The 27,483-nt window shown below is 40.4% G+C and overlaps 1 protein-coding gene across 3 annotated transcripts in view; it reads left to right on the top strand.

Annotated features, from left to right (window-relative positions):
- The first annotated feature begins 20,766 nt into the window (after positions 1-20,766).
- Positions 20,767-27,483, top strand: part of LOC113014142 (retinoic acid receptor beta) — a 192,781-nt gene continuing 186,064 nt past the window's right edge. For 2 of the 3 annotated variants that reach the window (XM_026155469.1, XM_026155466.1), the window contains exon 1: positions 20,787-20,842. Coding sequence is in view for 1 of the 3 variants with exons in the window: in XM_026155468.1 (XP_026011253.1) it covers positions 20,809-20,842 (34 nt within the window). In the remaining 2 variants the exon portion in view is untranslated. Of the gene's footprint in view, positions 20,843-27,483 lie in introns of all 3 variants that reach the window. The other variant, XM_026155468.1, reaches the window with a different exon arrangement.

Below are 27,483 nucleotides of genomic sequence, written 5' to 3'. Positions count from 1 at the left end.
AATAAATAAAGTCAAAGACTCAGCGGTCCTTTTGCTCTATTTTCACCTGTAAAGCAGGAGCAGGGTAGGCGGAGGTTTACCCTGGTGCAGGTGTGCTGCGGTCAGTTGAAGAATCCGCGCGAGTTTCTCTGTTAGTTTCCCATTACGTCGTAGCTACTCGGTGCTTGTTGGAAGTTTAGGGGTTTTTTTCGCTGTAAAAAGAAGTTTTCTTCCCACGCACGATGGACGCTAATGTTTTTGTCACTTTTTATGGAATCAAACTCAAAGTAAGGTCAATACTTCCACGCTTTAAACGCTGCACGCTCATACTCTCTCTGCACTCGATATATTATCCATTGTTGATCTGCACACAGCTGTTGTCACCAACGTCGCACTTGCTTACGTCACTGTCATGAGACATTCTCGCAAAAAAAATCACGGTTTTAGTAACGCAGTAACGCAGCGTTCCTACGGGAAAGTAACGGTAATCTAATTACTGATTTTGCAATAGTAATCCCTTACTTTACTCGTTACTTGAAAAAAGTAATCAGATTACAGTAACGCGTTACAAGTAACGCGTTACTGCCCATCTCTGGTCATGAAGAAAGAAGAATCTGTGAAGAATCTGGAAGAAAACCTCAAGCAGTCAGCTGCAAAACTGGCACTGGGTCTGGGTCATCACTTTGTCTTCAAACATGTCAGTGACCCAAAGAGCTCCTGGTGAAGAGCTACCTCCTGAAGGCCAAAGTGAACATTACTGACTGGCTTGCACAAAGCCCTGATTTGAATCCTGCTGGGAAAATCTTTGGGACAAACTGAAGACAAAGGTTTTTGTGAGAAGACCATCAAATCTGGAGGAGCTGGAGAGATTTGCCAGAGAACAGGCTAGGACTACTCAGGAGATATGTGTGAGAGCAAAACAAACAACTGAAAACAAAAAGGACACATGGTTGACCAGATGACTAATAAGAAGTAGTAGTCTGGAAATAATTGCATCGCAAGTCTGTGTGTAAATTAAATGTCTCATTTAGTATTTGAAACTAAACTCTCCCAAATTCATCTGTATACAAGCTGCTGTGGGAACATGTGGATTTAAAAAAAAGTCCTTATTGACAAGATTTGAACTATTAGACCTTCTTAAGACATTTCTATTATTACCATTCCTTCTGCAGTTTTGAACCACAGGTTTGAATTTGTGCCTCTATCTCTGGGGAAAATTGTTACTCTAACCTGGCTCTCCTCTCTGCTCAGTTATAAACAAGTCTGGGTCACTATTGGACCTTATATTCAAAAGCTCACAAACATCAACCTGACCTCAGGCAGGGTACCTGGAAGTTGTAAACATGCAGGGGTACAGCTCTGCTGAAATGCCTTTGTTGGCTCTTCAGTCTTAGACTAGTAGTGGCCTCTCAGGTGCTGTATTTTTAAACACTCACAGCATTTTTGGGTGTTTCAGTTAATTTTTAAAGCTTTCCAGAGCACAGTCTGCACTTTTGAAAGTTTGAAAGATATTTCCACCAAGCTGGCATTACAGGCACTGCCATGTTCAATTGGTACATGACTGACAAAGGGGTTTCTGTCTCTCTTGGTCATTTCTGTTCATCATGCTCCCTCCTAAGTTGAGTGGTTCAAGGTTCCATCCTTGGGCCACTTCTTAGTATTTACTTCCTTCCCATTGGGATCACTTATTTAAAAAACACAATGTCTGATTTCATTTTTGTGCGAATGACAGTAAGGTTTACGAAACACAGTGACCCTGGCGCTCTCAGGCCTGTGTTAGAATCCCTGAAAGACAGCAGAGTGGCTGGCTTTAACCTTGTTACATTGTAAAGAGAATAGCACCGAGGTTATTATATTTAGGCCTTGGACAGCTTTTACAACAGCGCAATAGCCCTAATCCATGCTAACAGCTGACCTGATTGGCTACCTCCCTGGAGTTTTGGGGGGTCTAATAACAATAATAATGATACTATTGTGCAATAAAAACATACACTCATTTTTATTTGTTAAGTTAAGTTACTATTTTGTGTTGTGTAGTTTTGTGCGTAGTGCCGACGTGGGACAGTTTCCAATTTCGTTGTACTAGGTATGACTGCAATGACAATAAAGAGTTATCTCTTATCTCTATTGGTCCAGGTGTAACACCTCCCCACTTGGTGCTCTTGCATGTCAGATCAGTTGTCATCAACTTTGGGGTGAACATTTAAAAACAAAAATAAAGAAACACATAAATACAAACTGCCAAAGCTTTTTTAGCTGTTTCGTTTGTTTCTTTTAGTGGCTTGGAGAGAGGCCGTTCCAAGCATTTGTGACCACTTGTCTTCAGTACTGCAATGGACTTTATGTTGTTACTGTTAAGGCCTCACAGTCACACTTATAAATGGTCCAGATTTAAAAATGCACCTTTTCTTCTCTGCATTTCAAGACTGGTACCAGAGTTAGCATCTAGTCGGTTTTAATCATTTTTTGGTTTTTTAGTATTATTTATTGTAAATATCATTTTCAGTTTTTATGTTTACTTTTCATATTTCATTGATATGAAATATGAAACTATGTGTTTTTGTATTTTATTGCTGTCTTTCAACTATGTTGTTTTTAAAGTGCTCTCTAAGTAAAGTTACATTGGATTAGATTTGCAAGCCAGTAAGGTATGTTGAGAGGATGTCTTCCTCACCTACATCACACTGCTAATGCTTTGACTGGTTGCCACCTCGACTCTCACACTAATGACTAATGCTGTTATCAGCAACTCTATTGATGACTTCAGTCATCAGAAGTGTAGATTAGGCCACAATTTTATAAATGGGCTGAGTTGTACATTATGTGTATCAACATGCATCGTGGGGAAACTTAGCTGCCCCGGTTCTCATTTCATAAAAAGCTAATGTATTATTAATGGCATGGTTACTCTGAAAAAGGAACAGTTGTGAAAAATGGGTCTGGCATTATGGCTACCATCGCTCTCCCTCCCTCATGAAATGAAGAGTTGTTCATTGTGTGTCAATAACTTTCACAGTTCATTTGTCTAGTTTGATCAAATGAAGACTCATTTCAGACTGCGGGAGTTTCACCATTCGCTCACTGTGAGTCTCTGTCGTCTGTAATTGTGCTTAACAGGTGGGTTTTTTTATTTAACGCTGACTGATGCTCACTGCTTTTTTAAGGCCCCATGATTCCAAAGGTGCTTGATGACATGCACAAAGCTTTAACTGTAAGCATGGCTCTTAACCACGTACAGTCATGTGACGAAATTAGCGCAACCTATGAAAACATGTTGTTTAGCATATTTGGACATGTAGATATATATCTTTAATATAATTGTCACAATATTAGGGGACTCCAGTACTTACATAAATCAAAAGTGAAGAAAAGACTTTTCCGTAAAATGTAATTCTTTAAAACGTGTATTTTCTGGTAAACAGTAAATTAGGACATTCCCACTTAAAATACCTAAATTCACACAGAGGCGTTTCACATCGGGTGCAAAAGATTAGAACATTGTTACTCATTGTCACGCATTTTGGGGGAGGATTGCCTTCCATGTAGGACTGGCTAAAATCCAAAACATGGAGAGTTCTGGAAGAGCCAGAATTAAACCTTCACCAAGAACAGAAACCAGGAATCATAAATACAATACAAACAGAAAAACATAATTCAAAGAGTATAACTTAAACAAAGAACACAAACACTGGGTTACCAGACATTGATATGTAAACTGTGAACTTACTGTGTGTTTATGATGTTGTATCTTACTTGGCAGCAATGGTCAGCCCAGTTGTTATATGTTGCTGTATTTATTTGGGAGTTTTTTGTAAGTCTGTTTGGAACGACTTTTATATGTCAATTGGCCCGTATGTGGAAAAGTAAAATATTCTGAACTTTACTAAATGTGTTATTCAATATTCAAATGTTTCATCTTTATAATAAATGTATGAAAGCAATGTTTAGTAACGCTACATCTGGGCATAACTCACCCATGTTTTGGGCTTTACTGGGAAAGTTTACTTAGAAAAAACAACAATCTGCACTGCAACAGTAAAGCTGTCTGAGGAAACTGGTTGGTGATTCGGGGACAGCCAATATCACTGAATTTGAAGTCGTGCTGCTTTTGAATTGTTTGCTTTGAAGACCGGGAGGAGATCTGTGTGAAGACGATGGAATCAGTGTGCTCTCAGTCTGTGATTGAGTGCAATCAGGTTGGCAGTTATTTGCCATCTGTTTGCAATAATAAAGCAATTAACTTAAGAATGACAATTTAACTGCTAAATGATAGAGGTCAGTGGTCTGTCCAGCGGCCTGTTTTTCTATTGAAGACCATGGCAGTGTGCATGGTGAGCCGTCTCTCTAGGTTCCTCTGTCTGCTGTTTGTTCCTATGTTGCCCTGATGGCTCTGTTTTACTCATTTTTGAACACCAAACACTTCTGAGTCTTTGTCCAGTTAAACTGCAAAAGTTTGATCTGACAAATAAGCCAGGAAGTCTTCCTCGACTAGTGGTGGACATAACACTCTGTCTTTCTTGGAACACTTTCCCTGCGCTTGTTCATTTATTAGCTCTCCCTGGATCACTGGTTAAGGTGGCTGCTTCAGTATGTTGTTGTTGGCAGCTGTCACCTGTCTTCTAAACTAGATTCAAAGTACCACCAAAATGTGTCAAGGATTTTAATCTTGATTTTGCCAACTTGCTGGGGAGTCTTAGGATATAACTGTGTTTTAATAGTTGGTGAGTTTAACATCCATGTTTGCTGTGAGTGTAATAAAAGACTTTCTCACTCTTATTGATCCAACTCATGACAAAAGAAATACACTCAATCTGACAGAAAACTAAAGACTAGGAACTATAAACACAAAACCATGAAAAACAACTAATCAAAGAACATAACTTAAACCACATTACAATAATCTTTCCTTCAAGATGGTCTAACTGCTACAAAATCCAGAGCAAAAAGACTCAATCTTGAATCTCTGGGTCTAATCCAGTTGATCCATACCCCAGTATGGGTATGGATGATTTCCATTTCCACTCAAATCATTGCTGTTTTGACTTTACTATTCAAATTTAGAATAAATTTTTAATTATTTGATTATTCCTCTTAAAGCACAGCATTGTATTTAAACTTGATGACCATGAAGCCAATCTCCAGCAGTAAGCTGGTATCTTTGGTAAATGAATGCATCTAATTCCTGAGAGTGATGAGCTTATATTTTAGCTCTGTTGGCTCAAGCTGTGTGTACCAAAAGAAGCGTTCTTGCACGGTGAAATAATATGAAATTTACAAAAATATATGAATCTTTGTATGGAAATATTACAGCAATTACTCAAGCTTGTAGACATTGTAAACATAAACAAGAGTAGAAGAGAACACTGTCGAAGAGTGGATCATGCCACAGTGGACTTCTTTGGTTAGTGGAGGAAGGAAAAGGGGACAACAACCAGGATGCCACGTGAAAACTCACAACATTATTAAAAAAAGAAGAAAATAAAAGAGTTCATGCTGAAACTATAAAAACATACATGTGAATCAGAGATGCAGCAATAATGACACTTTATAACTATTTTCAACATACAAATGATTGTTTTTATACAAGATTAGCTCCTGCTTGTGTTGAAGCAATAATTATAATATATGATTCTGAAATGAGACACATTGTGTACTTTTAATTTAAACACTTTTTTACATTTAGGGTTTTAATTGCATGACTGTTTTTACACTGCTGAATCTGTTTCATTTATTCCTCTTTGCCTGAACCATTGCATTGATGGTAATAATGGGATTTGTAGTGTTTTCCCTTAGTGGTGTCTCTGTGAAACACAACTACACAACTCCCCTTGATTCCTTACTGACTGTCATTAGCTCGTCTGTCTTACTGTCCTGCAGTCTCACATTGCCCATATCACGGTTCTGGTTCTGTGAGCCAGTGTTTGTGTTTTGGGACTTGTTGTTTTATTGTTTTGACCTTGAAGAATTAGTTTGCTTTTCTTATGTCTATATGTTTCTGATTGTTTAGTTTCCTACAGCATCTCTTGTTTCCATCTTTGTCTCTCTCTCTCCGTGTCTCATATCCCTAAACTGTTCCCATGTTTCTCTCTTTTTCTTGTTCCCATGTGTTTCTCAGTGTCAAGCCGTGTGTTTTAGTTTACGTCTCGGTGTGCTTCCTGTGTTATTTTGACAGTCCCGTGTTCAGTGTGCTCAGTTCACTTCCCCCGTCTCGTTATGTCTATTCGTTCCAGCTGTGTTCCCATGTATCTCTATTTTTCCTAATCACCCTGCTGTGTTTATATTGTGACAGTTCCCCTTTGTCTCTTGTCAGGTTATCAGTTCTTCTCCCTTTGTGTTTCAGGTGTCACGTTCGGTGTTCTTAGAGTTTAACATGAAAAAGGCAACATGGCAAGAACAGAGAGAGCTCTTTCAATCAGCAAATTTAGACATGGCACAGTGTAAAAGGAGTCACCAACAATAAAGTAAATACGTGAGAGAAAATAAAGTTAAAGCAAAGGAAGCATTGGACCAGCTATTTCACTCTCGGTTTCAGCCTTAAATTAATATTTATTTATATCAAGAATAATATTAAATCGATGTATTCTTATTCTCTAATACTTGGACAGTCTGCATTGTTAAGATCAACAACATCTAGGAGACTTCTCAAATAATAATAATAATAATACATTTTATTTGAGGGTGCCTTTCTAAAACCCAAGGTCACCTTACAAAGAGAAAAATACATCAATAAAACAGTCAAATAAAATAGATTAAAATACAGAAACCAGCAAATTGCAACCACAAACAACAAATTAAAAAACAAAAAACGATTTGACAGCAAGTAAAATCTGTATTAAATCGAGTAAGCCAGTTAAAACAAGTAGGTTTTGAGGAATCTATATTTCTTAAGGCTGAAGGAAGTGAGGTTCAGAGCCGAGGAGCAGAGTGACAGAAAGCTCTGTTCCCCACAGTGATGACACGAGCAGAAGGAACAACAAGATGAGTGGCAGACGAAGATCTGAGAGAGCAGGAAACAGTGGTGATATGAAGCAGATCACAGAGATGAGGGGTAAGGTTATGGATGCACTTACATATGAGATGTAAGATTTTAAAGTTTATCCTGGCTTCTATGGGCAACCAGTGAAGCTGTTGAAGAAATGGGATAATATGGTCTCTTAAGGGAGTATGAGTTATGACCCGAGCTGCAGAATTCTGAAGAAGTTGAATTTTATGGAGGGACTTATTGGGGAGACCAAATAAGAGGGAGTTGCAATAATCGATCTGGGAAGTAATAAGACTATGGATGAGGATGGCAGCAGCATGGGGAGTAAGGAAGGGACGAAGTCGGTTAATGTTACGTAAGTGATAGTATGCAGAAAGGGTTATGTAATTGATGTGAGACTGGAATGAGAGAGTACTGTCAAATATGACACCCAAACTCTTAACCTGCGGGGAGGGAAGGATGGGGGAATTTTTAATCTTAATGGAAAAACTGTGAGATTTTGTTAAGGTAGAGGCCGTGCCAACGAGTAAGACTTCTGTTTTATTACTGTTAGGTTTGAGAAAATTGGAGGAGAACCAGGATCTGATCTCCATAAGACAGTTCGAGAGGGAGGTAGGTGGGAGGGATGAATTAGGTTTGGAGGAAATGTAGAGCTGGGTGTCATCAGCATAACAATGAAAACTGATAATATATTATATTATATATATTTTTGGAATATTCAGCCAAGGGGGAGCATGTAGATAACGAATAAAAGAGGCCCTGATACTGAACCCTGGGGCACACCAGCAGAAACAGGATAGAGACTTGAAGAGTGTGATTGAAGTTGGATAAACTGAGTGCGGTCTGAGAGATATGAGGTGAACCAGGTGTGACTAATGCCAATGGATGCTAATCTGCTCAGGAGGACATTATGAGAAATTGTGCCAAATGCCGCACGAAGATCCAGAAGGATGAGAATCAGCTGCCATCAGAAGGTCATTAGTAATCCTTAACAAAGCAGTTTCTGTACTATGATCAGGGCGGAAACCAGATGCAAATTGTTCGTAGAGATTATGGTCTTTGAGATGTGAGTGAAGCTGGGAGGCAACAACTTTCTCAAGGATCTTTAAAATAAAGGGGAGGTTTGATATAGGGTGGAGATTATTAAAATTATTGGGATCTGCATCAGGCTTTTTGAGAATCGGAGTGACAGAAGCAGTTTTAAAGGATGGAGGAAAAATCCCAGTGTTAAGGGAAGAGTGGATAATACTAGTTATGAGAGGAGCCAATGAGGGAACACAAGCTTTACTAGCACAGTGGGAAGAGGGTCGAGCTGACAAGTGGATCATTTAGATTTTTGAATACGATTTGATACATGTCTCACAGGAAGACAGTGAGGAAAACAGAAAGTCTACTTCACAGTTAGAAGCTCCTACAGAGTAATATTAAAATGGTTGTTTCAATTCCGACTGGTCAAATCCATTTGAGGCACTCGGGCCTCTCTCCACTGATAAGTTGTTTCAATGAGATGGAAGCTGAGGGGCTGTCAGCAGAACACTCACATCCACCTGTTAGCTGTGTCTGTGGGTTTCTTGCTGCAGACAGCTGAAGCATGAGCTGTATTTACAGAAAGCGATATCAGACGAGCACACACAGTAGAAGCATGAGCAGCAATGGTAGTTTCCATAATCTTACTCTGAATCTTTCATCAGACCCTGGTCACTGGGTGAGCACATGACTGGAGTTACTGAACAAACTTTGGGTGTTGTGTATATCCACCATATGGGGAAGAGAGCCAGCAGGCCTCTTTTTGGGCAGGCATGCTTCATGTTGTACATGATTTACAGTGAACCAAATATGTGTCAGATATCCAGTGACACATTTGGCTAAAGGTTAGTAGTCTTATTATCTTTGTTGCATTTAAAGTTTAACTTTAAACCCCCGCATTTCTAGAAATAATGAGTGCATACATATGACTAAGATGTGGCTTTTAAATTTTTTGCCAGGAAGTTTAAATCATGTCACATGAGTTTAAAATTTGATTGAAACAGCAGTTATTACACATTTATCCATTTTAATTTATAATGGCACAAACCTTGAGTCTGTCACTGGCTGGTATTCTAAATGAAAGATTACAGGCAAAGGAGGGTTGAATCAATTATTTAGGCTAAAATGAAAACTACAAAAGGCACAATTTCACTGCCTGCAGCAAGCCTTGAAAATTAGGTCAGTTTCATAATATTCTAGTGGGATCTAAGCTCTGCAGCTGCTGCACTAAAGGGAGCTTGGAAACAGCCATCGATAGACCTGAAGAAACTCCACTGCTGTCAATGAAAGCGTGTAGACTTCCACTATATATGTGCCCAGTCACTTTGGTTTGTTGTGAATTTCCCACAGGTAGTTACAATTTACAAGTACAGTTAAAGCTGTTTTATATAGCAGGCCAATTTAATTACATTTGTTCTAATTTGACCATAAAAATAATGATAATTCTGTGATAAGACTCAAACATCTATCAGGACTGTATTGCTTTCCAATAGTGCTGAAGAGTAATACAGTTTCACAGTCATTATATACTTTGGTTATTCACATTTCAAGTAGACATGGGATGAAATAGACGTGCAACACGTTGGATTGTTAAAGACAAACTAAAAGTGATACTTACAAGCAGTCACTTGCTAAACATATACAGTTTATCAAATTAGCTGTTTGTAGCGGGCGACTGTGGCTCAGGGGGTTGGGAAGCGCATCTGTAACTGGAAGGTCGCCGGTTCGATCCCCGTACTCTTTGTCCTGGTCGTTGTGTCCTTGGGCAAGACGCTTTACCCTACTGGTGTTGGCCAGAGGGGCCGATGGTGCGATATGGCAGCCTCGCCTCTGTCAGTCTGCCCCAGGGCAGCTGTGGCTACAACTGTAGCTGCCTCCACCAGTGTGTGAATGAATAGTGGCATTGTAAAGCGCTTTGGGTGCCTTGAAAAGCGCTATATAAATCCAATCCATTATTATTATTTGTTTGCTGGTGAGTTAATAGAAGTTTTATAATAATAATGATTTAATGAATTATAAATAGAGGCTACATTCATATTGTTTCATGGGTAAATCAGCAACACCCAAAAAGGTTGATGCTGTTCATCTGGACGTTTTCAGTGGGAGAAACGTTTCATCATCATCAGGTGACTTCTTCAGTCTCAGCTGACTGCAGGTTTCTCCAACCTTATAAACAGGACATTTACACAATAACTGAAACCAGGCAGTAAAGCAGGCAGTTATTAGTCATACAAAGCATGTAAAAAATACTTTGAAACTCAAACAAGTCTTCTCAGCGGGAAAAAACAGACAAAGCACAAAATACTGAACATATTTATAATAATAAATAATAATAGATAATTTCCTTTGGGATTCATAAAGTATTCTGATTATTAGAAGATACAAATATAACTCACTTAGGTTCCCAGAATACTGAAATTTTAAACATGTTTTAATGCTGTTTGGGAAACATATATGGAAGTTCAAAATATAAACAGCAGGGCACTGTTAGCTGTTCTCTCTAACCTTAAGCTTATTCAACACTACAAACTTGCTTCATGAGTTTTAATCCCTGCTAGTCTACCTCTCAGACCTACGGTGGCTGGGAAGTGCAAATCACATTTACAACATCAACAACAAAATAACATTTCCGAAAACTTACATTAAAAAACTAAAAAAATTGACAACATGTTTGTTGTTGATGTTGTAAATGTGATTTGCACTTCCCAGCCACCGTACAGACCTCTGTATATGTACTGTGGATGAGGTTAGAAAGGATGCAATATGCCAGGATCATTCTGGACTCTCTGTTAGGCTTTTAATGAGTGCTCCTGTACCGACTCAAGGCCCTGGGGTTGCAATCAAAGAGGAGAGGGATTGGAGGCTGATTATCTTGTTCTCAAGTGCTGGATCTTCCTTTGATTTCAGTTGAGTACTTTGCAGCGTCTATCAGCACAACATTCTCTGTGCCTAACCGTGCATTATTACCTTTGTTAGGAAAGTAGTAGGAAGTAGTATTTCTGACACTATACTCTGGCTGGAACCTTAATTATGTGACTTCTCACAGTTTCCCACTGGTTTACAGTATTATCAGCAACATTTTAACAGCTACTGTTAGGTTCCATTATATACACCAGTGAGGCATTTTGAACACTGACAGGTGAAGTGAATAACATTAATTATCTCTTCATCATGATGCCTGTTGGTGGGCGGGATATTGAGTTAGGTCCATAAATATTTAGAAAACGTTTTTCTAATTTTGGTTCTTTGCTTTATGACAATAAATTTTAAATGAACAGAATAGAATAGCCCTTTGTAGGTGCTCCATGCCAGTAGTGCTATTTAACAGGAATAAATAGCAAACAGAAGCGATATATACTGTAGATGCAGTCTTGTGGGACAAATACAAAACAGTAGACAGGCACACACTGGAAAACAACGTGTGAAACAACTCAGATGTAGCTGTAGTGAAGGTTGAACAAAAGGATTGCATAAAAATGAACTAATGCATTTTTAACACAATCCCTTCATTTCAATCTGTGTTATAACTAAGCAGATAAAAGGCCTGCAGTTGATTTGAGGTGTGGTGCTTACGTTTGGAAGATTCTGCTGTGAACACATGTTGTATGTGGTCAAAGGAGCTCTACATGCAGGTGAAACAGGCCGTACTTAAACTGTGGAAACAGAAAAACTCATCTGAGAAATTGCTGCAATATTAGGAGTGGCAAAATCTTCAGATTGTACATCCTGAGAAAGAAAGAAAGCACTGGTGAACTCAGCAACACAAAAAGACCTGGACGTCCACAGAAGACAGCAGTGGTGGATGATCACAGAATCATTTCCACGGTGAAGAGAAACCCCATCACAACCAGGTGAACAACACTCTCCAGGAGAGGTAGCTGTATCGATGTCCAAGTCTAAATGCAGAGGGTTCACTGCAAGGTGCAGGCCGACCATAAGCCTCAAGAATAGAAAGGCTAGACTGGACTTTGATTAAACAAAAAGAACTGAAAAAGCCAGCACAGTTGTGGAAAAACATCCTTTGGACAGATGAAACCAAGAACCAGAACGATGGCAAGAAAACAGTATGACGAAGGTGTGGAACGGCTCGTGATCGGAAACATATCACATCATCTGTAAAACACAGTGATGGCTCGGGTGTGCATGGCTGCCAGTGGCACTGGGACACTGGTGTCTATTAACGATGTGACACAGGACAGAGGCAGCAGCGTGAACTCTGAGGTGTTCAGAGACAGCCTGTCTGCTCACATCCAGCTAAATGCAGTCAAACTGAATGTTCCATAGTTCAGATGATACAGGTATTGATCAGGCTTACTGAAATTTATTTAACACACCACCTTTGTTGATGATGACAGCTTCAAGATACATCCCGTATAGAGTACCTAGTTGCATTGTTCAGGTGTTATTTTGACCCCTTCTGTGAACTCTGAGCATTAGTCCTTTCCTTTTATTTTTCAGTTGGATTCGGGTCAGTTGATTGGCTGGGTCATGTCTCTGCAGTGTTGGGAAGGTTACTTTTAAAATGTATTCCATTACAGATTACAGATTACAACTGTAGCTGCCTCCACCAGTGTGTGAATGCGAGAGTGGATGAATAGTGGCATTGTAAAGCGCTTTGGGTGCCTTGAAAAGCGCTATATAAATCCAATCCATTATTATTATTATTATTATTATTATTATTATTATTATTATTATTACATGCCCCAAAATGTATTTTGCAACATATTCCGAATACGTTACTCAGTGACAGTAACGTATTCTGAATACTTTGGATTACCTAATATATTATCATGCTTTTTACAACTACATGAATGTACTATTGCTGTGTGATTTATTACTATTACTGAAGGTTACTCTCCACACCAATACCAGCTACATGTTTAAATCTTAATATAAATGAGTAACAGTAGGTGGACATTAGGTAAGGCTGCACTTTTTGCAGCGATCTCGTATAGAAAACTATTTCGCGCGTATATAAAACAGGTCCGCGGCTCCGAACCGTAGTAAAGGGACCTCTGGCTGATACGTCGGGTTCTTGTCGGGCTCGCAGCTGAAAACTAGCTTTGCTTTGTTGTCTGGGTCAACTTTGCTAGCGAGAGACAGAGAGAGGCGTTGAAAGGCTGCTCCAACAGAACTTATTGTTTTCGGAGGAAAACACGAACACAGTGTACAGTCGAGTCTTAATAGCTTACTTACAACCGGGCTCGTCAGGCTCTCTTTTTGGCTGCAGTGGTTATTATTATATTTACATGCTTCCAGCTCCCGTTTCTGCTCGGTGACAGCTCGTACTTTTCCTTTTTCTCCCTCTTAACCTTTTAAAAGGGTAACTGTAACGGAATACAGTTACTCATATTTTGTATTTTAAATATGTAACGGCGTAGTGGCAGTAGTCAGGCCTGCGCGTGGCTACTAAACTGAATTTCCAAAGAAAGTGATTTAAAGCAAATTCATGATTTAATTAACTATTTTTATTGTTATTAATAAATTTCAAAACTGTATTTAATATTCTTTATATTTGTAAGCTTAAGCTAGCTGTTATACCGGGGTCTAAGGGTATGGGAGCACAACATAAGGGTTAAAAAGAGACTCCTCGCTGTCCCCAAAACAAGAAGACCAGTCGCAAATTCAGAACCTAAGGTGAGGTTTACTGCTGCTCCAGTAACACCAAAAACTAAAAGCATAAACTCTAGGGTGAGCCAAGGCAATCTATTCCAACCACATGCTGCCTAAACCCTGAAAAAAAACCCAAACAAAACAAAAGTGCTACCCCGAACTCCCTCTCTATATAAACCAGAGAAGAAATAAATTAGCAGTTTAACAGCTACAACATTCAAATGTGTCAACCTTCCCGCTTTACAAAATATCTGTTGTTTCCAGCTGTCGGTTTGACAGGGCGTATCATTTCAGAAGATGTCACCAATTTAGCTTTGACACTTCCTTTCCCCTTGATCCTGGCACTGCAGCTGAATGACAAAAGGACAGAAGGCACCACCTGCTCATTCCTGCTATGACTGAACAACAATAGGGAAGAAGATGGAATAAATGTCTTGATGGATTTTCATCCTGGTATCACTGCGTGGAGCAGTGAGTTGTCATGCGTCTTAACTTCTCCATTAACTGTTAATCAAAGCAGGAGGTTTTTTTTGGTTTTGATTTGGCTTTTGAAGGGGGGGGGGGGGGGGGGGCATCAAGGCTGAGGAGGAGCAGCCTTTTCAGATGCTGCTGGTTTATGAGCAGCATCTGAAAATGCACACTATCATGATAACGATAAATTTGCGATAACGATATAACCGACGACATAACTAACACTAGACAAAATACTTTACAACTCCACAACTTTATTAGTGCAAAAACCCATCAATGTATTTTCACTTAAACAAGCAGCTGTTTTTTGCATTAAAGTTATATAAACTTTAACAGTGCAAATGCAAATTCTTTGCTGACAGTTTAACCAAAAGGCATTTCCAGTGGAAACTGGCCGACACATCCTCAGCATAACCATGTATAATATCCACACAACTTAAAAAGAGGTTATACACACACAATACGGTAATATTATGTTGAAGCACAGTACGTATCACTCCGCGAGGCTCCGCCTACGACAGCTGTAACGCTCCCACAATCCATCAAGCAGTGCAGCTTTGTAGCTTAGCAAAGTCGCACTGATTTTCGAGCGCCGTGCACATAAAATCGTTTCCAGGTCAGTAAACACAACCAGAGTTCATACATAAGGCACACGGGATGATAAGGGGCTCTGTCGACTTTCAGAAAAATCAAAATATTGATTTTAAGTGTGCCGTATTTTCCAAACAATACGGTAATAACGACGGCCCGCTAGCATGCGCTACCAAAAATAGTGCTTTGTTGTGTATCTGACGGACGAAAGCCAAACCAGTTCCACACCAGTGAAGCTGCAGCATTTTTACAAACCAGTTCAGGTTCATCTGTTTCATTCAACGATCTGCTTTCGCCGCCATGTGTGTATGAAAAAAACAAAGGCTCTGCACATGCGTGTTTTACCCATATTCTATCGCCATATTTCATTTTCTTATCGTTGCCCAACATTATACCGGTATTACTGTGAACGGTATAAAATGGCCCAGCCCTACTGCAGAGATCCTCTTATATTTATTACTGACTTTTAAGCTGCTACTATGTTACTAATAAACAACTATGATTTTCATTATTTGACAGTTTATTTAAAGCTAAAGTGTGTAGCACGTTTATAAAGAATTTACAAACATTCTAAATTAATAAAATAAAGAAGACCTTATCTAATTGTCAAGGAGAACGAGATCCCCCGATTCTACTCAGAAGTGGAATAAAATACTTCATATCAGCCCTTTTATGGTTCAAGTAATAGAGTGCTATAATAGAATATATCTATGTGTGATTCTGCTAGTAGTTAATTATGGATAAATCTAATCAATATATTGAATAAGGAAAAATAACCTGTGTAATGTAATGATTGACCGTTGCCCTAGTTTGTATTGTGTGTGTGTGTATTGAGATGAAACGAGGAAGTGCAGTAAAGTACTGCTGAAAGAGGTTGGGAAGTACAGGAGATACAGGAACATGTCCATGTACTGTAGGTTCTCAGTCATCCAGGTCATCGTACTCTAAGGAGCATGGAATGAAAAGCGTCTGGTCTCCTGCAAAGGTTTTCCTCAGTGTTTCACTTATAAGGATCCAGATGTTCTTGTTTTTGTTTTGTTATGTTGAGTAATAGTTTCATTGGTTCTCTAAAGGCCTTTCAAAGGGTTTCTTTGAATATTGGCTGCACTTCCATTCATTTTCAATCCTTTCCTTGTATCTGACCATTTTCAGACAAACCTTTTTTGTTTGCTTGTTAAGCCATTTGACACTGACCTACAAATCACTCAAACATTGCATCTAACTTGTTCAGCTATCGTGTCTCTACATAACAGAAAAGGTGGCAAAGAATACATTGTATAGATTATGTCCATATGCACTTTCTTAGCAAAAGCCTCTCGAAGAACCGATCATTTGTTTGCATTTCTTTAGTTAAATATATAAAAACGTCATGCTTAAAATTACATTTTTGTACCAACAAGATGATAAAAGCATATCAACACAATAGAACAGTCAGTCATGGATTGGCCTCACCATACCCCACACCTCAAGGTCATTGAAACAGGGGTCAATTTGACAGAGAACAGAACAAAATGCATCAAACTCAATGGATCAGAAAAGCTTTGCATTGTCCTCTGAAAAGCCTGGAGAACTATTCCTGAAGACTACTAGAATAAATTAAAAAAAAACATTTGCCTTAGAGAGTTCAGGATTTGTTGAAGAATAAAGGTGACTTTCAAGCTCGTTTGGATAAAAAACTATTTTTCTAAAAGAAATGCTAAACTTATTTCCCATTTTCCTGGCAAATATGGATGGCTGAAGAGCTAGAGGAAATGATTGTAATGTAATATAACTTGCTGATCTTTAATGATCACATTGAAAACATTGAACACACATGGAGCTCTCCTCACACAAGTCCATTAAGCCAGTTACAGCAGGGCAGGTGAGAAGGAGTCACGCGGGTGGATACAGTGGAGTCTGTAGTGCTCGCAGGAATCTGTCTGTGTGTCAGTATGAAATTTTAATGATGGTGGGTGGTTGGCCATGAGCACTGAGACATCTGTATTAGGAGCTGTACTGGCTGGCAAGCTGGAAGTCCTTGGAGAGACAAATGAGGAGCTCATCCAAGGAAGGGGAGCTTTGATCAGCTCCTCTTATTTCCATATGACAATACACCAACCGCTCGTCCCGCTAAATGAAAGACTGCATGGATTATGACTAACTGGGTTCAAGCGGCAGAACTGCATGCGCTCACTGCTTGGACAAAATTGAGAATGATGATCCATTGCACCGTTGAGTTCATCCTGTGCCACTTCAGCTTTATTTTCACAGTCCTGATCAAAGGTTTAAGACCATTTAAAAAATGTCAACAAAATCATATTTTGCATGGTTGGATCTTAACAAGGTTCCAAGTAGAGCTTCAGCATGAAACCAGAAGAAATGGGTGTGAGACAAAAAATTTTTTTGAGAATGCAATTTATTGAAAACAACTGAAACAGGCTGTTTTACAGCTGAGTATTGAACACTATTGAAGTGCTGAACAGACAATAAATTCATTTAATCCTTCATTCAAAAGCCTTTGTTGGTGATGAAAGCTTCAAGTGGAGAAACTAGTTGCATGCATTGCTCATTCTTCCACACAGTCTTCAAACCCTGAAGGTTCTGTGGGCCACTTCTATGAACTCTGATCTTTAGCTCTTCCTATAGATTTTCAGTTTGAGTCAGGTCAGATAATTGGCTGGGCCATTCTAGCATCTTACTGATGAAGTTAGATCAGTGGGAGTGTGTCTCACTCACTCCTGATATACAGCTTGACCTCATCCATCTACAGCAGGTGGCTCATGATCACTCTGCTCCTGAAGCTACATTCATAGCTGTTTTTATGAGCTGGCTTAGAGGATTGAGGCTATGCAGAACACCAGTGGGCACAATGCATTGCTTTGGTATAATAAGCAGCTGATAGTGACTTCTGCCATTGTCTTCCAGTTGTCTCCATTGTTGTCTTCCACAGTCCTACAGGGTTCCTGTTTAATGTTATCAGCATACTGTTAGTCTTGTACAGTGCCAAGCACTCCAGTATCCATGTGTGAGTCATCGGCTTTCTTGTAGCCAATCCAGGTGGTGCTAAGGTTGGTCTGTCTGGTCTTATAGTGCTGGTGTACTGTTCTATCAACCAGGACCTGGTGCTTTGACCCTTTGGTTTTATTTTCAAAGCCTTTCTGACCTGTCCTTGTGTGGATGCTTGTGTTGGTTGCTGTGATGCCCTAAAGGACCCTACATGTTGTATTGAGGCAGGGTAGTCGGCTGATAGTTTCTTGGTGTCGTACCCTTGTGGCATACTTGAGGTTGTTCTGTCCTGTCTTAGCTGGTCTCCATGAGTTTGACCACAGTCTTCATTATCAGCTCAGCAGATGCAGAATTGCAGGGCTTGAGAATTATTAAGTTCAATAGCACTCCACCTCTCTGGCAACTCTCAGGCCCTCCAAAGTATGGAGGCCTATCTCCCCTCACCACACTCCCTGCCGGTGACTGATGCCCTCAGGGGTCGGTGCGTTGGTGGTTCTTGGTGTCCGGGGATGGGCGCTCAGGTATGTACCAGCTCACTTGGCGGGGCCTGGCGCCTGATGCTCGGTCAGGCCTCTTCCGGGGCAAAGGGGGCCCTCGGGCCTCTGGGCCTGCGGCTCGGTTCACTCTGGCACAGCTGGCTGCCAGCAGAGCCGGCGGGCACGCCTGTCCGGCCCCCTCTGGCTTCTGCTCCGTAGCTACTGGGTGACCCCTCATCTGGGGCTCTCCTCAGCTCTTCCCAGGAGGGTGGCACGGATGCCCCTCCAGTGGTCCTCCTTGGGCTCTCGCACTCTGGGGCCTCTGGATGTCCTCCATGCCTGCTTCATGCCCTGGGGGACGGGGCTATGGCTCTCTACATCCTCTAGCAGACCATTACATGGGGAAACCTTTTGAATACGAGTGCGCTGATCCACACAGGTGTGCACACGGGTGTTCACTGTTCATAGACATAAACTACACCTTTATTGGCTGCTACTTCCAAGCACATTGTGCGCTGTCTGTCCTGCGTGCTACACAACAACATTCAGTATTTAGTATTTACTGCTGTTTACACTTAGCTAGATTAACGGGATGGTGTTGTGTTTAGTATGTTGCTCTCTTCTTTTTCTCTCAACAGCTGATCCAGGAGATTTTTTTTCTCTTCTTTCTCTTTTTAAGTTTCCTTTCTCACTGTCCCTCTTCCCTTCTGTTTTTCTTGTCCTTCATCTTTCTTTCACCCTTTCCTATCCCTCACTCATGTCTGTCCCGTCTGTAACAACTGAAAATAAAATAAAATAAATAATAACAACAAAGGTCGATCAAATGGACTACAGCTTTCTTGGCTGCTGCCTCAAAGCACATTGTGCGCTGTCTATCTTGCGTGCTGCACAATATCGTTTATTATTTAGTATCTACTGATATCTACTGCTAGCTAGTTTATTGTGATGGTGCTGTTTTTCTTATTATGTTGCTCTTTGTTGTTTGCTTTCTCTTCTGTTTTTTTTCTCCATACAGGTGACCCAGGTGTTTTGTTTTTTTGTTTGTTTGTTTTTTTTCTTTCTTCCCCCCCTTCTCGCCGTCTCTTCTCCCCTTTGGTTTTCTTTCTCTCCCTCTCTTTCTTTCATTCTTTCTCCCCGTCCTATCCCCCAGTCATGTCTGTCCCGTTTGTAGCAACTGAAAATAAAATAAATTCATAATTATAATAAAGGTCAATCAAATGGACCAATATGGCAAGGCCATGATGATCCACTTGGTAAAGTAAATCTGCTTGGCATCTTTCTTGGCCTTAAGACAACGATTCTGATGCTAAAGATCCAAACGGGACACAAAAAAAAGAAAAAGAAAAAAAAAAAAAGAAACAACAAAACCACTTTTAACCCCTGAGTTTGGCACACGTCATCTCTTTTCATGTGACACCCACTGGTGATTATTACACAAACCTTTCATGTGTTACTGTTTAGGCTCAAATCGGCTTCACGTTTGAAGGCTGGCAGCGATGACATATTAACTCTCCCAAAATGTGTCAAACCAAAATGCAGTGAGCCTGTTTTAAAAATGTAAGGAATAGAAAGTACAGATATTGTACTTAAATTGAACTTAATTACAATTTTCAGATACCTGAAAATTGGTATCTGAAGGGTGGTCTTGGAGGCATGGGGACCCTCAAAAATGTAAAATGTTGATCCCATTTTACACAATTTCTGTTTAATATTCAGCATCATGTATAAAGCACATGTTTGTGGTGGTTGTCCTCTGAGGACCACATATCTATAAAAAAAAGAATTGTTGTTCATGAGTTCAGTCATATAGCCCCGCACCATAACCCTCCCACCCCCTCCATCAAACTTTACACTTGGTACAGTGTAAGTCAGAGTAGTACTGCTGTCCACACCCAGACTTGTCCATTGGATTGTCAGTGAAGTTTCACTCCAGAGAACACATGTTCACTGCTCTAGAGTCCTGTGGTGGCCTTCTATCCACTCTTCTTGAGCTAATCTAAAGGCCACATAACATTTGGAGGTCTGTAGTGATCCTGTCTGTAGAAAGTTAGCAAACTGTGCCCTACGCACCAGCTGACCCTGCTCTGTGAGTTCAAGTGGCCTAACACTTTGTGGCTGAGTTGGTTTTGTTCCCAATCACTACTTTCTTTTGATACCACTGACAGTTAACTGTGAAGTATTTAGTAGCAAGGCATATTCACGGGACTATCACTATTCCTCTCACTGTACCACTGGAATTCGCTGAGCTCCTGACAGCAAATGTTTATAGAAGCAGTCTGCATGCCTGTGTGCTTGAATTATGATTCCTGTGGCTGTGGAAGTGACTGGAACACCTAAATTCAGTGATTTTGGTGGGTGAATGAATGTGTCAGAGGCAAAGAAAGAAAAAAAGATTCCTATAGAATGTAACCTATTAGTAATTACATACAGGATGAACTTTATTGATGGTAAATACGGAGAAAACAATCAAACAACCCCTTTTGAGCAAACACTTGGCCACAGCTGGAGTGTGTTGCTATGTAAGGTTATCAAGATTTCTGCCCTTTACATTTTGTGGTTGTCAGATAAAGAAACAAAAATGTAGAGTTACAGTGCTGTGAACAAGTATTCTCCTCTTTTCTGATGACACAGGATGTTGAATATGGAGCTGCCAGGCAGGAGTGAGGAAGACCACAGAGGAAATTCATGAATGGAGCTGTCCCTGTAGGAGACATTACAAGTAAGTACATTTTGTAAATTTACATTCAAATAGAGAAGATAATCAATCAATCAATCAATCAATCAATCAATCAATCAATCAAGGCTTTATTCGCCACGTGCAGGTTGCCCTGCAGTGAAATAGGACCCCCCCCCCCCCCCCCCCCAACCTTAAACACACAACACAGACATCACATGGGGATACAGGTCGGAGATCGGTAGCGTTACAGAAAAACACTGAAATATACACTACAATGGGAAAGTACAAGAGGAAAAAAGAGACCTCTACTCATGCTGGGCTCCTGGGAGGACAACATGAGAGCAGGAAACAAAAAAACTCCTCTGCACAGAAAGCACATAAATGTCCACATCACAACATTATGGAACACGTGACAAGCCACAGGGTCGGGTGGGGGGTGAGGAGTAATCCGAAGCAAACACAGCAGCCATCCTGCCCAGCGCTACCATTCCAGCGTGCGCTCAGACCCGCCGTGTTCCCCAGGAGGGAACAAGCATCGAAGGCGTTTGGAAAGGGAGGGGGATGAGTGTGTGCATATCAGTGTATATGTATGTGTGTGCGTGTCCATAGTTCAGCTGAGACAGTGTCCTTCGCCCTGCCAGGCTCAGTAAACAGTCTTCCAGCCAACCCAGGTGGTCTTGGATGGAACAGGAAGGAACAGACTAAACACAGTCGTTATCAGGGTGTTGTTGTTCAGCTCCAGCCTTGAGACCGCAGCTGGCGCCAAAGGGGTATCCGCATGAAGTGATGGTGCTTTTTACTTTAGTGCGAACAGCTCATATGAATTTCAAAGCAGTTCTACAGTCCAACACTGGTCTCTCAATCTCCTGTTGGAGAGCTGCGAGCTTCGCCATGATGTATCAACCTTGCGCTTGGTGATGTTGTCATTCTTGTGCTCAAAGAGCAGATTCTGAGAACTCACGACCACAGTGAGCCTCCCCAAGATGTCATCCAATTTGCGCTCAGAGATGTTATTCCGAGCGAGCCCCTCCAAGATGTATCCAGTCTGCAGTCAGAGATCTTATTCTGAGTATTCACAGCAGCCGTAGCCTTTCCAAGATCTTATCCGTGCTGCACTCAATGAGCCCATTTTGAGAAACTCACGCCTCTTCCCATCATTTCAATCCCAGCGGGCAGCCTTGTGGGGGTTTGAACAGCCGGTTCCGCTTTCTTAATTCTTCGATAAGTCAGAACCAAGCCAGCTCCGATCAGCCAGAACCCTGTTATCATGGTTCCGAATAGGTAGATATCTTCAGCACTCAGGCTCACCCAAGCCCAGACTTCTAGTTGAGAAAGGGGTGTCAATTGCATTTAGGGACCAGTTGATCAAATCCATAATTCCTCTTTTAGGTTTTAGAGAACAGACTGTGAGAGAGTGTTCCAGGGAAAAGTAATACAAAAAACACGAGACTAGACAAGGACATAAGAGGCTAAGCAGGGAAGCTAAGGGAGAGGAGGAGGAGGAGAAAAGTGCGACCGCCTTCGTCAAGAGCAAGAGCAGAAAAATAAATCTGGTAATATAAAAAAAACCTATTAATTAAAACTAAAACTAATCTCACTTAAATTAAAATGATCTGTACTGCATGGTGTGCATCTCACAAGGATACAACATTTAATGGGGTGCAGTGGTATCTGCAATAAACTAGAAGCTCCGGTTTTTGTGAATATACTAAATTAAATGTTCAGATTTGAACATTTAATTTAATTTTAATTTTCTGCATAATCAAAATGAAATAAATTCTTACTACTCTCCTTATATATCTAGACTAACACTGTTAGTTTTTATAGGAAAGTAAACAAAAGAATGAGCACTCCTTACTGAATGTACTGCAGGGTGCAGAGCGGTTCTATCAAACTGTCAATTCTCTATGCACCATCTCGCTGTTTTTAATGCTATTTTTATTCAGCTTGTGCTCGGTGGCTGTGTGGTTTCTATCCACAGCGTATGGGTTATACTTCTAAAATTAAACCTCATGAATTATTCTTGCAGTGCTTTACCCCTTCTTTCTTCCCACAATGAAGGAAGAAAGTTGTCTTGAAGGAGACTGTTAAGAAGTTGCAGGATGCCTCTGCAATAGCCAGTGACTGCTGTGTGAATAACACTAACCTGTAAAGAGTAACATTGCCAACAATGTTAGAATCCTTCCCTCGAAGTTCAGGAGACTGTCTGTGAACATGTGTAATCCAGTTTACCCTGCCTCATGTCCTGGTTTGACACACCATTTTTAGCTTTTGAGTCTAAATGAAAAACCAAGTATCTTGATGACTTCTCAAAAACATCAACAAGACTTTAACATATTGATGAGTGAATGTTATTTGGATAATTAGGTAAATAATACTAATAATATAAACCAATTCATACAAGAAAAACTGATAAAACCCCAAAGAACAGATGACTCAGCTTACCTTTTCTAAAAAAAAACACTGCATATAGTGCTTAGAAACATTTTCACCACAATGTTTACCTATGGTATGTTTTCCTATTAAAAGCTGCAAGGAAATGCCATGTCGACACAGGATAAGTAGAACCCAATTCCAAAAACGTTTGGATGCCATGTAAAATTTTAATAAACATGGAATACAATGCAGGAAGGCAGAAGCTTAACAGAAAAATAATGTTTTCAATGTTGATCAAGTTTGTGGGGTTAGGCTAACTAGTGATTCTAACCTGGTGATTTGGCTAAACTGGGATTCTAACAGGTGAGCTGTACACTTGGAAAAATTGAGAAAATGAGGAAGTGGCACAGAACAGAACAGGGGGATATGATGAAGTTGACACGAGGAGAAAACAGGCAGACATAGAGAAAAAGGTGGTACAGAAGGAGAAACAGAATGGAGCCACAAAGGGAATTAACTAAAGAGAGTAACAAAGCTAAGAACAGAAGAACAACTCAGCACATCCAAACAAAACACTGACAAACAGACAGAGGTACACAGACACTCAGTCCTAAAATATAACCTAAATTTTGTAGGACTGTAAAAATAAAAATGGAGATCTCTTGATAAACAATAATAAGCAAAACGAAGACAGTTATAATACATTTTAAGAAGGAAACAATGAACAGAATCACTTAACAAATTAACAAAAAACTCGATACTCAAACGTTTTGAGTATCGAGTATCAAAAAAAAAGAAAAAAGAATGAAATCATCATTTAAAAACAAATGGTCACAGAACTGGTTACTAGGCTGAAGAGACACACCAGACAAGCAGAACCAAGGAGAACTAATGGCCTGCTCTCCAAGTATCCACACAGGGTGCACAGGAAACATAGAGCTTGAACAATACATGAAATACATGTATTGTTCATGAAAACCATCTGGGAGAAAGGAGTTCCATGACAACACAAAGTAACTGGTGGACATAAGAGCAGACCACAGGAAAAAAAACACCCTGAAGGGTTAGAGTCTGACCAGACATCCAATCTGGCACAGAGAGGAAGACAGTGTCAGAAACAAACGTCATTCAAGGCTTCTCTCTAAAGATACTAATGGCAGCAACTAAATGGGTCCATGGAAGGCAACAAAGGAGGCCAACTTGAAGGCAATGGCACAAGTCACTATCAAGTGCAGAAAATATTAACCGCCTAGGACCTGGGTTCACATATGTGGACATCACAGTTTGGGTTATTTGGAAAAAAAAACTTGATTTTGCTCTACAAGGGCCTGATATCCACTTACAAGGACATTATACAGCTACTGTTCTACTGAAATTTTAAATGAATATATGTGGCTCTCATTTTCTTAGAAACAAAAATCAGGTAAAAAAAGAAAAAGCCTGACGAGCCAGGAGTCAGAGCTCTGTTAGAGCCTTCCTTTAACCTGATCTAGTAATAACTGCATTTAGTTCAATTTTATTTACATAGTGCTACATCAAAACAGTCGCCTTCATTAATTTCTTTGAATAAAAATTTAACATTAAAAATAAATACTCATAACCACATCAGAGATATAAGCCGATAATAATCATTTCCTCCAAATCATCAATGTGTCTATAAGATCCCATTTCTTCAAGCCTGCTCAGACACGTCTTACCATTAATTAAGGCTCCAATCTTAAATATGATCAGTGTAGTTCTATTAATGGCTGCATACCACAGGCCTTCAAGCTGGCAGTAATTAAACCATTACTTAAAAAGATATCACTTAAGCTATTTTAGCTAATTATAGACCAATCTTCAACCTTCATTTTCTAGCTGAAATTCTTGAAAGAGTAGTTGTGCTCTGAAGAGTTTCAGTCAGGTTTCAGAACTCATCACAGTGTTAGTGACAGTGGACTCATCTCTGTGCTTGTCCTGCTAGAGCTCAGTGCAGTGTTCGATACAGCATGCCATACAAATGGAAGGTAATATACTTCAGTGGTAACCAGATGCTTACTCTAGATCTGTCAGATCTGTCAGAACCCACACGCAGGACTCTTTGAATGAAGACTGTTTGCTTACAGTGAGGTGAGTGACAAAGTGCAGAATATTTTCTTCTGGTGACGATGGCCCGTGTCTGCGTTTCCTCTGTTCCCAAAACCTGTGTGTCAGCTCGACCCACCTGTTTCCGAGATCCTGCAGGAAACACCACAAAAGCTGTTGTTAGAAAACTGCATGTTAGCCGAGAATCACACACTTCCTGATATCTAAATCAACTGGGAAACTGACAGTTTCTCAAACAATGATCCAGCGCTGATGGATGCTCAGCTGCTCTGCTAAGACTGCTCTCGATATGAGACTGATCAGCTGCAGGTGTGATTGCGTTCCGGTGTGGCGAGTCCCATGACGGGGACACCCCTCTATGGGCCCGGACTTGGAGGAAAAACTCCCTTTTAACAGGAAGAAACCTCCAGCAGAACCAGGCTCAGGGAGGGGCGGGGCCATCTGCTGTGATTGGTTGGGATGAGAGAAGGAAGACAGGATAAAGACATGCTGTGGAAGACAGACAGAGATTAATAACAAGTATGATTCAATGCAGAGAGGTCTGTTAACACATAGTGAGTGAGGTAGAAACACCCAGTGCATCATGGGAATCCCCCAGCAGCCTACACCTATTGCAGCATAACTACGGGAGGATTCAGGGTCACCTGGTCCAGCCCTAACTATATGCTTTAGCAAAAAGGAAAGTTTGAAGCCTAATCTTGAAAGTAGAGATAGTGTCTGTCTCCTGAATCCAAACTGGAAGCTGGTTCCACAGAAGAGGGGCCTGAAAACTGAAGGCTCTGCCTCCCATTCTACTTTTAAATACTCTAGGAACAACAAGTAGGCCTGCAGAGCGAAAGCGAAGTGCTCTAATAGGGTGATATGGTACTACAAGGTCATTAAGATAAGATGGGGCCTGATTATTTAAGACCTTGTATGTGAGGAGCAGGATTTTGAATTCAATTCTGGATTTAACAGGAAGCCAATGAAGGGAAGCCAAAACAGGAGAAATATGCTCTCTCTTTCTAGTCCCTGTCAGGACTCTTGCTGCAGCATTTTGGATCAGCTGAAGGCTTTTCAGGGAGTTTTTAGGACTTCCTGATAATAATAAATGACAGTCGTCCAGCCTGGAAGTAATAAATGCATGAACTAGTTTTTCAGTGTCACTCTGAGACAGGATATTTCTAATTTTAGAGATGTTGCACAAATGGAAGAACGCAGTCTTACATATTTGTTTAATATGTGCGTTGAAGGACATGTCCTGGTCAAAAATGACTCCAAGGTTCCTCACAGTGTTACTGGAGGCCAAGGTAATGCCATCCAGAGTAAGAATCTGGTTAGATACCATATTTCTAAGCTTTTCAGGGCCGAGTACAATAACCTCAGTTTGATCTGAATTAAGAAGCAGAAAGTTAGCGGCCATCCAGGTCTTTATGTCTTTAAGACATTCCTGCAGTTTAACTCATTGGTGTGTGTTATCTGGCTTCATGGACAGATAGAGCTGGGTGTCATCAGCATAGCAGTGTAAATGTATGCTATGTCTTCTAATGATGCTGCCTAAGGGAAGCATGTATAATGTAAACAGAATTGGTCCTAGCACTGAACCCTGTGGAACTCCATAATTAACCTCAGTGTGTGAAGAGCACTCTCCATTTACATGCACAAACTGGAGTCTATTAGTTAGATGTGATACAAACCACTGCAAAAAAAGGCAAAAAAGGCACGAAGCCTTTATTATGGCTGATCACAAACATAAACCAAATGAGGGAAACAACTAGAAGGGAACGAGTGTAAAACCTGAACTGGGAAGAACTAAATGCATGAAACCTAAAATAACTGGAAATACCTGGATGTGCTGAGACATGGAGGTACAGGGAAGGTTAACAGACGACCCGACAAAGCATGAATGACGACTCACACCATAAATACAGAAGAGGGTGACGAGGTAAGAGGAAACACACGGAGAACACAGCTGGGGCGAATAAACACGACACAGGAGGATGCAAAACTAAAGACACTGAACCCAGGACGCAAGACTATCAAAATAAAACAGAAAACACGCAGACTAAGGCACACGGACTTCACACTGGGACCAAAAAAGTCCCTTTAGAACAAAAAGGGAGAAAAGATATGAACACATCTAAGAATCAAACACAGAGGACACGACAGACTTGGATAGGACACAGAGAGTGACACGGTGACAGGAAAACATGGAAACAGAATTATAACTAATGTTCCCTCTA

This window comes from Astatotilapia calliptera, chromosome 22 (assembly GCF_900246225.1).
Source record: "Astatotilapia calliptera chromosome 22, fAstCal1.2, whole genome shotgun sequence".
Classification (NCBI taxonomy): Eukaryota; Metazoa; Chordata; class Actinopteri; order Cichliformes; family Cichlidae; genus Astatotilapia; species Astatotilapia calliptera.
This window is presented reverse-complemented; position numbering and strand designations above follow the sequence as displayed.